At 40.1% G+C, this 14,269-nt stretch overlaps 1 protein-coding gene across 1 annotated transcript; it reads right to left on the reverse strand.

Moving 5' to 3' along the window:
• Positions 1 to 988: 988 nt before the first annotated feature.
• Positions 989 to 9,521, reverse strand: LOC103031900 (protein NLRC3-like). Its single transcript, XM_049479508.1, has 7 exons — positions 9,476 to 9,521; positions 8,020 to 8,646; positions 7,016 to 7,081; positions 4,815 to 6,621; positions 3,832 to 4,005; positions 1,248 to 1,421; positions 989 to 995 (listed from the first exon to the last, which is right to left on the reverse strand). Exons 1-7 carry the CDS (start codon positions 9,519 to 9,521, stop codon positions 989 to 991), a joined length of 2,901 nt encoding a protein of 966 aa, XP_049335465.1.
• Between the last annotated feature and the right edge of the window lie 4,748 nt (positions 9,522 to 14,269).

The following is a 14,269-nucleotide window of genomic DNA, read 5'->3' on the forward strand; positions in this document are numbered from 1 at the left end:
GATAAATTTAACAGTTTTGAACTGCTTTATAATGGCAGCTCATGGTTCTGATAAGAGAGTAAACGGGTTGGTTCTTTAATAAAAAATTGTGGGTGTTTCTACACCACTTAGCTTTTACCACTCTGATCACCAATCTCAGCATGGAGGAGAATAACAGGAGAAAGTGAGTTAACACTTAAAAACTGCAATTAGAGTCTTTATTTTCTTGTGCTTTTGAGAACATCTGAAATGGTATAGGTGCAAAAATGGCCGACATGGCAGAGTTCCTAGATTTTTTTGCTGAGCAAAAAGAACATTAAAGCTCATCTCAATTTTTCCAGAACACATATTGATGATCCCCAAGACTTTTGGGAAAACATTCCGTGGACCGATGAGACAAAAGTTGAACTCTTCGAAAGGTGTGCATCCCAGTACATCTGGCGTAAAGGAAACACTGCATTCCAGAATAAAACACACCAGCAAGTCCACCTCTGAATGGCTGAAGAAAAACAAAATGAAGACTTTGGAGTGGCCTAGTCAAAGTCCTGACCTGAATCCAATTGTGATACTGTGGCATGACCATGAAAAGGTCGTTCATGCTCGAAAACCCTCCAATGTGGCTGAATTACAACAATTCTGCAAAGATGAGTGGAGCCAAAATTCCTCCACAACGCTGTAAAAGACTCATTGCAAGTTATCACAAACGCTTGGTTGCAGTTGTTGCCCGACCAGCTATTAGGTTTAGGGGGCAATCACTTTTTTCACACAGGGCCATGTAGGTTTGGAAATATTCTAAATGTTTAAGTATGACAAACATGCAAAAAATCAGGAAGGGGAAAACACTTTTTCACACCCCTGTAATTACCATACTCCTTGCCCATGAATAACAAATCACTACAATATAAGATCAGATCTACACATTTCATTTTCCAGTTTTTACAGTAGCGTTTCTGGCTCGCAAAAGAAAAGGTTTTGGCAGCAACTGACACATGCTTTAAATGCAGTGTCCTCAGTTACTAAAACAATTCAGTATCAAGAGAAAATAGTTCAAGGTGAAACTCGAATGTATTTGCAGACATTGCAAGGCACTTTCTCAGATGTTTATTATTACTAAAATATTAAGTGAGAAAATGTAGTTAATTCTAACATTCAAACAGTTGAATATTCTTCCTTTATCTCTAACTGACCCTCACTCTTCCCAACATCTGTAGCTGGATCTTCTTTCTCTCTCATGCACACTCTGAACACATCTGACTATTTCTTCATACCTGAGTGTCTCCAGTGTGCAGTGTGGATCCTCCAGTCTGGCAGAAAGCAGCTTCTCTCCTGACTCTCCTGGGTGGTTGTAGGTCAGATCCAGCTCTTTCAGGTGGGAGGGGTTTGAACTCTGAGCTGAAGCCAGAGAAGAACAGCCTTTTTCTGTGATCATACACCCAGATAATCTAGAGAGAAAGACAATTAGAGTAAGTTATTAACAGAGAGAGAAAGAGTGACAGTGACAGACTGAGAGATATGAGTAACATGATTAAGACTATAATAGCTGAATTTCTATGAAAAAATTGCATCACAATGTAAAGAATACATCCGGAAATCCTAATTAAACATACATTTTCATTGATAAATCACACATTAACATGTATTTAATGTCTCATATACTCTACTCTCTATGAACACAGATAATGTCATGAAACCCACACCATACCAGTATACACCTCTTAAACTTTGAAAACAGAAGTGTTATTGATGGAGTACAGGCACATTGTAATAATTTGTTTAATAACTGGTAAAAGTTTATCTCACCCTTTTTTCTGAAATGGTTTCAATGTTGCCTGTGCATTATAATATTGTAATCAATGTAAAAAGCCAAGTTTTCTCTAAGGACAGTCTCCTTAAAAATAAATAAACTCTTCAGTTTAAATACATTAAAATGACACAGGAAACCCTTACTTGTCTACCTCTCTCTTTAACTGCATACCTCTTTAAAACCAATTAGTGTAAAATTCTGTAATATTATTCTATCACTCTTTTCAGCAAATGCAGTGATATGTCTTTTCAATAGTGTTGTAAAGGTAATTGGATTAAGGAGATTTTCACAGAGCTGAATATAAGGTTCATAATTGTGTAACTGTGGCTTCATTAGAACTCAAAAACAAGAACAAAATGGAAGCAGAACATCCTGTTCTAGACTTCTGTGGACTGTCAGGGTGTGAGCAGGGAGAGGACACAGAGGCAGACGCAAGTGCGAAAAATGTATAAAATATAAAAAAACAAACAATCAGAGAACAAAATAAACAAAAAATACACAAAGTACAAAAGGAAAACATACACAACCTTACTGATGTATAAATGTACAAGGACCCACAAGAAGAATGCAAACACACAGACTATAAATACAGAGGGACCTCAGGAAACACCTGAGGAGGGTGAGCTACAAACGAGACACAGGTGGAAACACTGAATGTGAAGGCACTGGGGGAAACACTTAAGCATGTGGAGGACGGCACAGGAGTAGAGGATAAATTACAGACACAGAAGAAGGTAAATAAACAGGGATAAATACGAACACAGAAAGGAGGACAGAAACAGAACAGGACCAGGACGTGACATATACAGTGCAGTTATAAAGATATGAATTACATTACCAGATTATTGTTAGAAGAATGAGATAAAATACGTATTATACTATAGTGATAAAAAAACACTTAATAATAAACAAAAAGCTCCAGTTCCACAATCTAGTCCATTTTACACTCACCAGATTATACTGAGTTTCTTTGCTAACGTTTTTCTTTATCAGGATTAATTAAACAGTCCTAAATATCATATATATCACTAAAAATACTTGCATTTGGGTGTACTATTGGTGAGGCTTCTGATCAAATGCATATTTTCCTGCATGGGACAGGTACACTTTTGACATTTTGACATTGTAATACTAAGGGGCAAACCAGATGTTTTTTTCTCCTCCAGAATGAAGCTCAGTTAGAGCTGGTTATAGTCTGTTTAGAGATTGGATATGGTGTGGGCTAGTCAAAATGCTCAGATGTGTAAAACTCAGACTCAGCCATCTGCAGCTGCTTTAACACTGACCCTGACTCAGAAACCTGTTGTAGTATTTAGTGCTATGGCAGGCATGCCAGCTCTGTAGACCCATAAACCAGGGGTCAGCAATTACATTTTGCTGCCGGACAGATATTTTGCAAGTCATAACATGGCAGGCCACAAGCGAGTTGGGGGTGTGTGTGTGTGGTGGCAATGTTTTTCAAGCCTTTAGCAGGGGGCTGATGTTTTCCAAGTCAATACGTGGCAAGAGGGGTGGGAGGGAGGGGGCCTTTCATTTTAAAATAGGTAAACCCAAGAAGAAAGGAAAACATAAATGAATAAACACACCGCTCCTCACGCAGGATCAAACTCATGTCATCAGGGTCCATATAACTACCACTGCCCCGATTACTAAATTGGGATGCAGCCAGGAAGAACCGCCCTTAAGGAGATAGGGAACCCAAAATGGGCAGAAACTAAAATCAACCCAAGTGCGACAGTGAGACAGAAAATTTAAACAGCCTTATGGGACAGATGTGTCATGCTTGTGGGCCACATCTGGCGCACAGGCCGCCTATAGCTGACCCCTGCCATAAACCCTCCACCGAGATTCACACAACAATCCATGTAATCGTTCCATCACACATTAAATACGTGTTGACAAAAAAATTCTGCATCAACCCATATTAATAGCGGACGATGTAGATTATGCACATTTTTCAATATAGTCCTGGTGTTTTTATAGATAAATATCTTGGTAAAGCAATGAATATTTCTACACATTAATCATTTTAAAATGAACCAACTAACCTGAGAACCTGCAGTTTACAGTGTGAACTCCTCAGTCCAGCAGAGAGCAGCTCCACTCCTGAATCCTGCAGGTCATTGTTGCTGAGATCCAGCTCTTTCAGTGAGGAGTTTTCAAGTTCTAGCACTGATTTCAGACTTTCACATGACTTTACTCCAAGATCACATGAAGCTAGTCTGCAAGACAAGGAGCAACTGATTTTATAATAAACTCAGTGGGGAAGGTCTGCATGAAACAGAATTACATTGTGAAATACAGTGTTCTTCTGAAGACTGGTCTTTATTTATTTAATTATCTTTTTAAATCAATGATACTGAAAGTTTATTTTGCTTCTTTAAGCATTATTGTATCATACTTAATACAGTAATTCTAAGTTAATTTAATATTTATTTAATAAAAATGTAAGATAAATAAGATTTACAATTATAAAGTCATATTAATCCTTCTGGAAGAGATAGGATACAGTACTCTGGATAGAGTACATAGTACAAATATGTTGTTGGATTTTATATTGTGGTGTGCTTACACTTGCACTTACAGTCCTGACTTTGACTGTATTTACTGATCAGTAACTTTGATAATAAAAAAATAACTTCTTTGTAACTGTACTCATTAGCATATGAGTTCAACATATTAGTCATCCTCTTGGGAAATTTCCAGTTAGTCAATTTATTTATTGGTGCAAATGTTTATACTATTGTGACTATTACTACCACTACCTTCGTATATTATTTATTGTATTTGTAGGATAGTGTATGAAGTCTAATAATATTTCCACATCTATTGATACTCTGTATATAATTTAATAGAGGCATTTTATTACACTTTGTATATCTGGTGTTATGAATTTTTACGTTATAAAATTGTTTAGTTAATTTTGTTTTAAAAATGTTTAAACACAATGATATTTAGAGAGATCATATAAACTAGTATTATTAAACCTCTTAATAATATGATAATATTTATTTAAAAAAATGGTACTCACAGAGCTCTCTGTGTGATTTTTACCACAGGCAGTAATCTCCTCAGTCCTTCTTCTGATGCTCTGTATTTCTTCAGTTCAAACTTCTCCTGAGTCTCCTCTGACATCATCAGCAAAAAGACCAGAGCTGACCACTGTGGAGATGAGAGTTCCTGTTTTGAGAGAGTTCCTGAGTTCAGGAAGTTTTGGATTTCAGCAGTGAGTGAGTTGTCCTTCAGTTCACTCAGGCAGTGGAGGAGATTCAGGCTTCTGTCTGAATGCATTTCCTCTTTCAGTTTCTCCTTAATGTAGTTAGCTGTATTGCTAATGCTCTCTGCTTTGATCTTCAGGCTTGGCAGAAGTTCGGTCAGGACCTCCTGACTGTCCTTCACTGAGAGGCCGAGGAGGAATCGGAGGAAAAGGTCCAGGTGTCCATTTTTACTCTGCAAAGCTCTGTCCACTGCACTCTTATGGAAATCTGTTACTGTGTTATGCTTCCACCCAAGTTTTTTCCAGAAAGTCCTCTTTTTAAACACATTCTTCTTCTTATTGCAGTGTGAGTGATGCACATATACAGCTGCAAGGCTTTCCTGAACACTCAGATGCACAAAACTAAAAATGTTCCTCTCAGAGATTCCCTTCTGCTGGCTGAAAATCTGTGTACACACTCCTGAGAACACTGTACCGTCACTGACATCAATCCCACATTTCTTAAGATTATCCTGATAGAAGTTCAGCTCTCCACTCTCAAGATTACAGAAGGCCAGTTCACCAAGCTTCAGAATGATGCGCTCAGGGTCAGTGTCAGTCTTCTGACTGTATTTCTCCTTCATCAGGTTTTTCTGCTGCAGTAGGAAGCTCATGTACATTTCTGTCAGGGTTGTGGGGATGTTCTCATCACTCTCTTTATCCATCAATGGCTGAAGCACAGTGGCAGAGATCCAGCAGAAGACTGGGATTTGACACATGATGTGGAGACTCTTTAACTTCTTTATGTGTGAAATTATTTTCTCTGCTACATCCTCTGTTTTGCAGTATTTGGTGAAGAACTCCTCCTTCTGTTCATCATTAAATCCTCGTACTTCTGTCGTCAGATTGATGTATTGCTGGGGAATCAGATGTGCGACTGCTGGTCGACAAGTTACCCAGACTAGAGCAAAGGAAAGCAAATTTCTGTTGATGAGATTTGTGATCAGTGAACCCACTGTACTCTTCTCATTCACATCTTTTACTTCCTCTCCATCTTTAAACTCCAGTGGGTAACGATACTCATCCAGCCCATCAAAAATAAACAGCACTTTACCATCTTCTTCTGGAAGAGATTTCAGTGCAGGTTTCGAGGAGAAAAAGCAGTTATTCAGTAGTTCAATCAAACTGAACTCCTTCTCTTTCTTCAGATTCAGTTCACGGAAGGGTAGAGGGAAAATATACTGAATGTCCTGGTTCTCCTCTCCTTCTGCCCAGTCCAGTATGAATTTGTTGATGGACACAGTTTTTCCAACTCCTGCAATTCCCATTGTCATCACTTTTCTGTTCCGTCTACCTGTACCCGGCTGGACTTTAAAAATGTCACAGCATTTTATACACTCTTCCTCACTGCCAGCTTTATTGGGAGACATCTCTATTTGCATCACTTCATGTTCATTAATGACTCCTCCACTTTTATTCTGCACTATAACGAGATCAGTGTAGATATCTTCCAGGAACTCCTGATGACCAGTCTGTGAACTTCCAATCAGTAAACGCTCGTAGTTCAATTTCAGAGTGGACTTCAGCTTGATGCAGTGTTGTTCATCTTTTGATAGAGAGGAGAAAGTGTTTTGTAATGAGTCTTTATTTTACATTAGTAATGAAACAGTTGGATGTACAGAGATTTGAATGTATTGACTGTCTTGGGGCCCTGAAGAGTGGATTTAAAACCACTGATATAGGTGCTCAGTCTGCTAACTGTTTTCAACATTTTGATCAAAAGCCAATTGAATGTTTATATAGAAACATTCACATTGTGTTTTGTGTAAAGTAACATTTGTTTAACTACCCAATCCAAAATTCAATCCTAATGCACCCGTGATCTGTTTATCATGGCATTAACTTAAAAACCATTATTGTGGCCTGTTCAATAAGTATAATACCAGACCTTTTCGAAAGATTTTACCAATGCAGACAAATCACTGATAATGTTCATGTATTAACACAGAACAGCAATGATTATTTAATGAGTTTACCTGCAGTCAGTGTACTAGAAGAGGCTGCTAAACTCTCACTCATTACCTGTCCTCCACCTGTTCCACCTGAGGGAGTACACAGCAGTACAGAATAAGAAACAACAGAAAATCCAAGCATACAAACACTGAACTGAGCACTATTCATTATTATTACTCAACTAAATACAATGTCAAAACATTTTACATATGTTCTCTGATTTGTTTGTTTTCAGTAGATATTATTACAGTTAAATCTAATTGGAAGGCTAGTCTGCGATGCGGCCTGTCCTGGGATAGGCTCCAGCCACCCCCTCGCGACCCTTAACGGATGATGATGAGTAAGTGAGTGAGTGGAAGGCTAGTTACCCCACCCACTCCCCTAACAATAGAATGGTAAAGGCCAGAACACACATCCTTCAATGTGAAGTCAGACTCCGCCTGTTCTCTAATTTTGCTGCCAATCAGTGCAGCACCACTAGGCAGCATCATAATGCGCTTGGAGGATAGCACTGGATCCCCAGCTCTGATACATCAGCTATCAGATGCCTGCATAAACCAACATTTCAATGGGAGTGATGAGGAAAGAGAGGGCCATCTACCCACAGAGAAACAGCATTGCCAACTGTACTCTCTCTCTCTCTAGGACTCCAGCTGCTGATGGAGAAACAGCATGGCCCACTGTACTCTCTCTCTCGGACTCATTCGATCATGAACTGGTTACAATCACAGTCAGGAATATTACTTGTGCTATCACAATGTTTCTGATATTACCTTTGTATAAGAGACACTGGAACCAGGTCATCAGGCTTACTGATTTTTATAACAGCGGTTTTAATGTAATGGCTGATAGGTGTATGTTTGTGTTTGTATTAATTGTATTATTATTAATACAATGTAACTCTATGGAGTGAAGTTATAAAAATAATACCATATCAAAAATGCATCTGTGTACTATTTACAATCACTATCAGATAAATCATTAACTTTTATCCTTTTTTAGTTTTTAAATTATGTTTTTTATTTACCTTCATGCTGAGATTCAGCTCCTGTGTGAATATGAACTGAGCCATTAAACACATTTCCATGTAGAACAGGTGCAATTACATTCCCTCCCGTCTGAGCTGTGGTGTTCTGGACCAGTTCACTGGGTGCTGTGGTGTTCTGGACCAGTTCACTGGGAGCTGTGGTGTTCTGGACCAGTTCACTGGGTGCTCTGGTGTTCTGGACCAGTTCACTGGGTGCTGTGGTGTTCTGGACCAGTTCACTGGGTGCTGTGGTGTTCTGGACCAGTTCACTGGGTGCTGTGGTGTTCTGGACCAGTTCACTAGGTGCTGTGGTGTTCTGGACCAGTTCACTGGGAGCTGTGTTGTTCTGGACCAGTTCACTGGGTGCTGTGGTGTTCTGGACCAGTTCACTAGGTGCTGTGGTGTTCTGGACCAGTTCACTGGGAGCTGTGGTGTTCTGGACCAGTTCACTGGGTGCTGTGGTGTTCTGGACCAGTTCACTAGGTGCTGTGGTGTTCTGGACCCGTTCACTGGGAGCTGTGGTGTTCTGGACCAGTTCACTGGGAGCTGTGGTGTTCTGGACCAGTTCACTGGGTGCTGTGGTGTTCTGGACCCGTTCACTGGGAGCTGTGGTGATCTGGCCAAGTTCTGTTGTGTAAAAGTGGATATTTGAATTATTAATTGAGCAAAAAAAAAAAATACGTGCAGTGAGTTACTTTCCCAATCTTATTTAATCATACTGTTAAAAACTGTTAATGACTCTGTAACCGGTGTTTACAGTATATGCTGTAGCTCTTTTTGATTGGTCAATCGAAGTCATGGCAGATGTTTTTGATTGGTAAACGGTAGGGGTAAATAAGATGTAGTTTTTACTTTTTTATATTTAATGCATTGTTGATTGTTACTGTCTTATTAAATCATTAAAACACATATCATTAAAACAAGATTAAAACAGAAGGAAAACACTACTTTTAACAGAACACTAAAGTGACAAATACTAAAAATACAAAAAAAGTGAGTTATCACTATGGGCAAAATCTAGAGATATTTCTAAAAACAAAGCTATGTCAACAAAGCATTTATTGTAACAACGCCATTTATTTAAATTTTCTACTACTACTACTACTACTACATAAATAACTTACTGTTGCTCACTTCAACAAATTATTGAAAATTAAAAAAATAACACGTGACACATGAGTAAATGTAGCACATTACTACCCACATCTGCTACCAACCAATCTCTCTCAGCAAGTTTCTTTAAAAACACATTCTTTTTCTATTTTTAGACTAAATGGAAGAAGGTCATTTAAAATCATGTTACCTCATGACACATTTTTGGTATTTATTAATAAGTATAACTTTTTATCTATTAAAAAAACATTAACAATAGATATTAGCCAAAATATGCAATTATTTTGGTCAAGAAATAAAAAGAGAGTAAAAGAAAATGGGGGAGGAGCATCTGCTACATCACCTTTTTGATCTGGATCGTCCTCCAACACTTGTGGATCACCTTCCATCCTGTAGGACTGCTCCTGTAGAAGGAGAGTAGATTCAGGTTTAGTGGAGGATTTCTGGTAAAGATGTAGAAGTTCCTGGATTTCTGAAGGAGGACAGAACCCATGTTTTAATGATATTAGTAACATCTACAAAACACCAACCACTCCTTCTTTAAGAAGCTTTACTGGATCAGTGATGGTCAGGAGTGAAGTGGGAGTTTGAGGAGAATTAGGAAAATGAGGAGAGAATAAGGGTGTTACTCAGCTGTAATTTACAGAATAATGGGGAAAAACAACAACATTAACTGTGCAGACAAGATTATTATTTGTTATATTTTATAAATGAGTGCCTTATGACATTTAAATTTCCTGGATGTATTAATTAAAATTAAAATGTATTAAAATATTAAATATATAAACAATATCAGAGGTTTGCTGTGTGTTGATCTCTCTGCATGAAGCTAAAATTCCACCTTAAAAGGTGCAACCTGCTGCAGAAACAGAACTTACAGCTCAGCAAAGTGCAGGGCTACTGTGGTCAATTTTACTTCTGCTTATAAAGGTTTTTGGGTTCTTTCAGTCACATGATAATTCCTGAGAAAACACACACAAGTCTACAGCTTTAACAACGAATAATGAAAAGCTTCAAAATTCATCCTGAAGTTGCAGTGAGCAGAGCTTTCCTTCTGTTTTTAGGTTCAGTGTGATACTCATCCAATGAGAATCTATGTGTAAAACTTTGTGAACTCAATCAATTGTCTTCAGAAATCACAGTAAACACATGGAAGAAGGTTCTGTGCTCAGATCAGAACAAAGTTGAACATTTTGGCCTAAATGCGAAGCGCTATATGTAGCAGAAAAGTAACACTGCTCATCACCCTGAACACGCCATCCCCACTGTGAAACATGGTGGAGGCAGCATCATGCTGTGGGGATGAGCTTTTCTTCAGCAGGGACAGATTTAGGAAGCTGATCAGAGTTGATGGAGGGAAGATGGATGGAGATAAATAAATACAGAACAATCCTGGAAGAAGAAAAGCTGTTGGAGGCTGTAAAAGACTTGAGATCTTCCAGCAAGACGATGAACCTAAACATACAGCCAGAGCTACAGTGGAGCTATAATGATTTAGATCAGAGAATATTCATGTGTTAGAATGATCCAGTTAAAGTCCTAAAGACCTAAATCTCATTGATCTTCTGTGGAGAGACATGAAAACTGCTGTTCACAGACGCTCTCCATCCAACCTGACTGATCTTTAGCTGTTTTATAAAGAAGAATGGAGTAAAAATCTCACTCTTTAGATGATCAAAGCTGGTAGAGACAAACCCCACAAGACCTGCAGCTTTACTAACTAAATTTTTGAAAACCATGTATCGATTGTATTTCACTTCACAATTATGTGTTACTTTGTGTTGGTCTATCAATGAAAATCTCTACAAAATACATTTAAGTTTAAGAGACATGAAGAGACATGAAGAGACATGAAAAAAAACACATTTTTTTGGAAAATATTCACTGTATATACTGAAACTGTAACAGTGGAGTGTTAAAAGTAAAGACCAGAAAGTTCATATTAAAAGACATTGCTCATGTATCCTGTAGAATCCAGAGAGAAAGAGTAAAAATAAAGAGTGTAATTAAATGAAATGATCTTACCTGTTGTGAGCAGAGCTGTATCAGTCCATGAGCTTTTAGTCCTCAGCTTCTAAACTCCTGTACTTTTAGATCTGGATAAATCTTCTTCTGATCTGTAGAGAAGGTGCATAAAGACAAAGCAAGCAGATCTGCGAAACAGGAAACTGGTTTACACCACAAACTCAGACACAGCTACATACAGGAAGCCCACAGATGCGGTATGAATTCAGTTCTGTATCTGTTAGAGACTCTGAAAGTATTAGATCAGAGTAGAAATAGAAGAGAACTCAAATTAGCACTTATTTTATAAAATTAGAAGCAGATTTATCTATTATTATTTAAGCCCCTCTTATTGAAGCACAATTGAGAAGCTTCCTGGGTGAGTGCCGTAAAGCTGGCATGGTTTCTAGCTGCATGTATTGGTGAAATAAGCTGCAGTTTTATCTATGGGGCAATCAGATGGTGCTGTGAACATTGTTTCTCCTAGTTAGTTCTATAAATACCTCCCAGTTGCACCTCATCTTAGTGATTAACAACCTCACATGACTTCACATGCTTCTCAACACACTCCAAGGCTGCACTCTGTGGTATCTGTACATGATTCCCCTGCCAATTCGGTGGTTTCATGGGTCCCCGGCCAGGTACGTGGGCTCCGGACGGAGCCACCATTTGTCTCAGCCCTCCCCTCCTACTGCCCCACACTGCTCTCCTGTGGCTTAGTCCTCCCAATTGCTGTTTCCTCCATCTTTGGCCACAGCCCACTCGATGCCTGGATGGACCGTTGCTGGAGAGGGAGCTGTGGGACCATGGGATCCACTTCACCTGACCATTTTGCTGCTGATGCTGACACCCTACAGTCCCCTGCATGGATTTGGGGCACTGTAATGACGTTGCCGAAACTCCACCCAGACGCCGCGGCCTGGCCTTCTGTCTTTTCTTGTCTGTCTCCTGCCTTTTCTGCTTCGCTTCCTTCTCTCTCTGTTCCTTCTGTTTTTTCTGCTCTTTCTGCCAGTGGTCCTGCTTCTTTTGTTACTTCCTCAGTTCCTGTTCCCTCGGTTCCCATTCCCCCTGTTTCCAGTCCCTCAGTTCCCATCCCCCCGTTCCCATTGCCCCTGTTCCCATTCCCTCAGTTCCCATTCCCTCAGTTCCCATTCCCCCTGTTCCCATTGACCCTGTTCACATTCCCCCTGTTCCCATTGACCCTGTTCACATTCCCTCAGTTCCCATCCCCCTGTTCCCATTCCCCCTGTTCCCATTCCCCCTGTTCCCATTCCCTCAGTTCCCATTCCCTCTGTTCCCATTGCTCCTGTTCCCATTGCATCTGCTCCCCCAGGCGGTTTAGCAGCCTGCCTCGTTATTGCTACCTTGTGCTTTTTCCTCAGGTGCCCAGGCCACCCAGCCTCTCATAATTGCTCCCCGGGTCCATGACGACTCCTTCTCCCTTTCCACAGTGGCTCCTGCCCCGCCTCCTTCTAGCGCCTGCATGTTCACCCCACCTCTGATTCAGCCACGCCTGGGTCAGACGATCCTGCAAGATATGGATGTGGACCTCTCATCTCTCCTATGTCCTTTGTCCTCCACTGCAACCCCATTTTTGACATAGTGGGTGTTTTGCTCACCCTAAAGTCTGAATCTCATGCCTCCAAGATCCTCACTGTCCCCAAATTTGCCCTGGCATTCTCCCTGTACCGTGATGTCCTGTGCTCAGCCTTTTCTGCCCGCCAGCAGGAATCGGACGATTGCTTATTTTCTACCTTGCTGTGCACTATGGGGGTTCAGGTTTCTATAAGTAACATTGGCTTTTCTCCATGCAGGTCGATGCCCACATGCAGCAGGACATTTCCACCTTCTGGGGAGTCCTCGACCTGGAACTTCATTGCAGGGTATTTGCCGACCATCTTCCCCACGCATGCGAACTGTGCAAACAACCATCGCACCCCATCTACACCTGCTTGCTCGTAGCCCCTTCTCCCACCCCTTCATCTGCTTCTAGTTCCCTCCCCAGCACTCCTGCTGCTGCGCCGCATGTTCAATAATGTTATCTTTACTGGTTGTTTCGTGTCCACCTGCCATTTCGTGCATGTGTGCTCTTATAGCTCTCAGGCACATGCTTGCCCTTCATGCCCGAATTTGGGTGGATGGAGTTGACTACTCTGCTATATTTCCACCCCCATTAATGTGCCTGAGTAAAGTGCCTCTCTTCACACCCTGCCCATGCGTTCCACCACTTTTACTCCTTTTCCTTTCCAACCTTCAACCTGCATACCACTGCTAACCTTTTCACCTTCAACAGGTCCCCTTTTTCCATGTGTTCCTCCATCCTTAAAGTCTACCTGTCTGCTACCATTTTTTTTTTCATAAACGCCCCTACGGCTCACATCATTATTTTTCAAATCATCATCAAATCACTTTACTCCTGAAACAATCCTATGGTCCACACTTTACTCACCTAAAAGCACTATAAAGCATTATAATACTCACCTAAAGCATTATGATGAGTTCACACCCCCCCCAACCCTCACGTGGTCCTACGGTGTTCCCGCTCTCCAAGCTACTGATTGTTTCCACCTGTTCTCCCATGTATAAATACCCCTGCTCAGTGCTGAGTATTGTATCTAGTTTTCCTAGCTGTTTTACAACACTTCCATTGTATTTGACTTTTCATTACTGACCCTTTTTTGTATCAGTGTTTATCGTACTTTGCCTTGCCCATTCTGTTCATTACCTGTTGCTGGCCTTATTGTATTTTTCATTCCTTCTTCGCCTTCTCTGTTGTTTTGCTGAATTTACAGTATATGACCCTGATTAGCCTGACTACTCTCTGGTATGTTGTTTATATTTGCTGCCATTTTGTTACTGACCTTGCCTGTACCTTTAATAATAAACATTGTTATTTGTATCTGCGACAGCTACTAAAAAAGTCCAAATAAAAAGAATATGTTTTATATTTTACATTCTTCAAAATAGCACCCTCTTGATTAGATGACAGCTTTGAACATCTCTACATTTACATCTTTTGTGGAGAGACATGAAAGCTCTCCATCCAACCTGACTGATCTTCAGCTGTTTTATAAAGAAGAATCTGTTTATCAAAGCTGGTAGAGACAAACCCCAAAAGACCTGCAGCTCTACT

The sequence above is a fragment of the Astyanax mexicanus genome, chromosome 1, assembly GCF_023375975.1.
Source record: "Astyanax mexicanus isolate ESR-SI-001 chromosome 1, AstMex3_surface, whole genome shotgun sequence".
NCBI lineage: Eukaryota > Metazoa > Chordata > Actinopteri > Characiformes > Acestrorhamphidae > Astyanax > Astyanax mexicanus.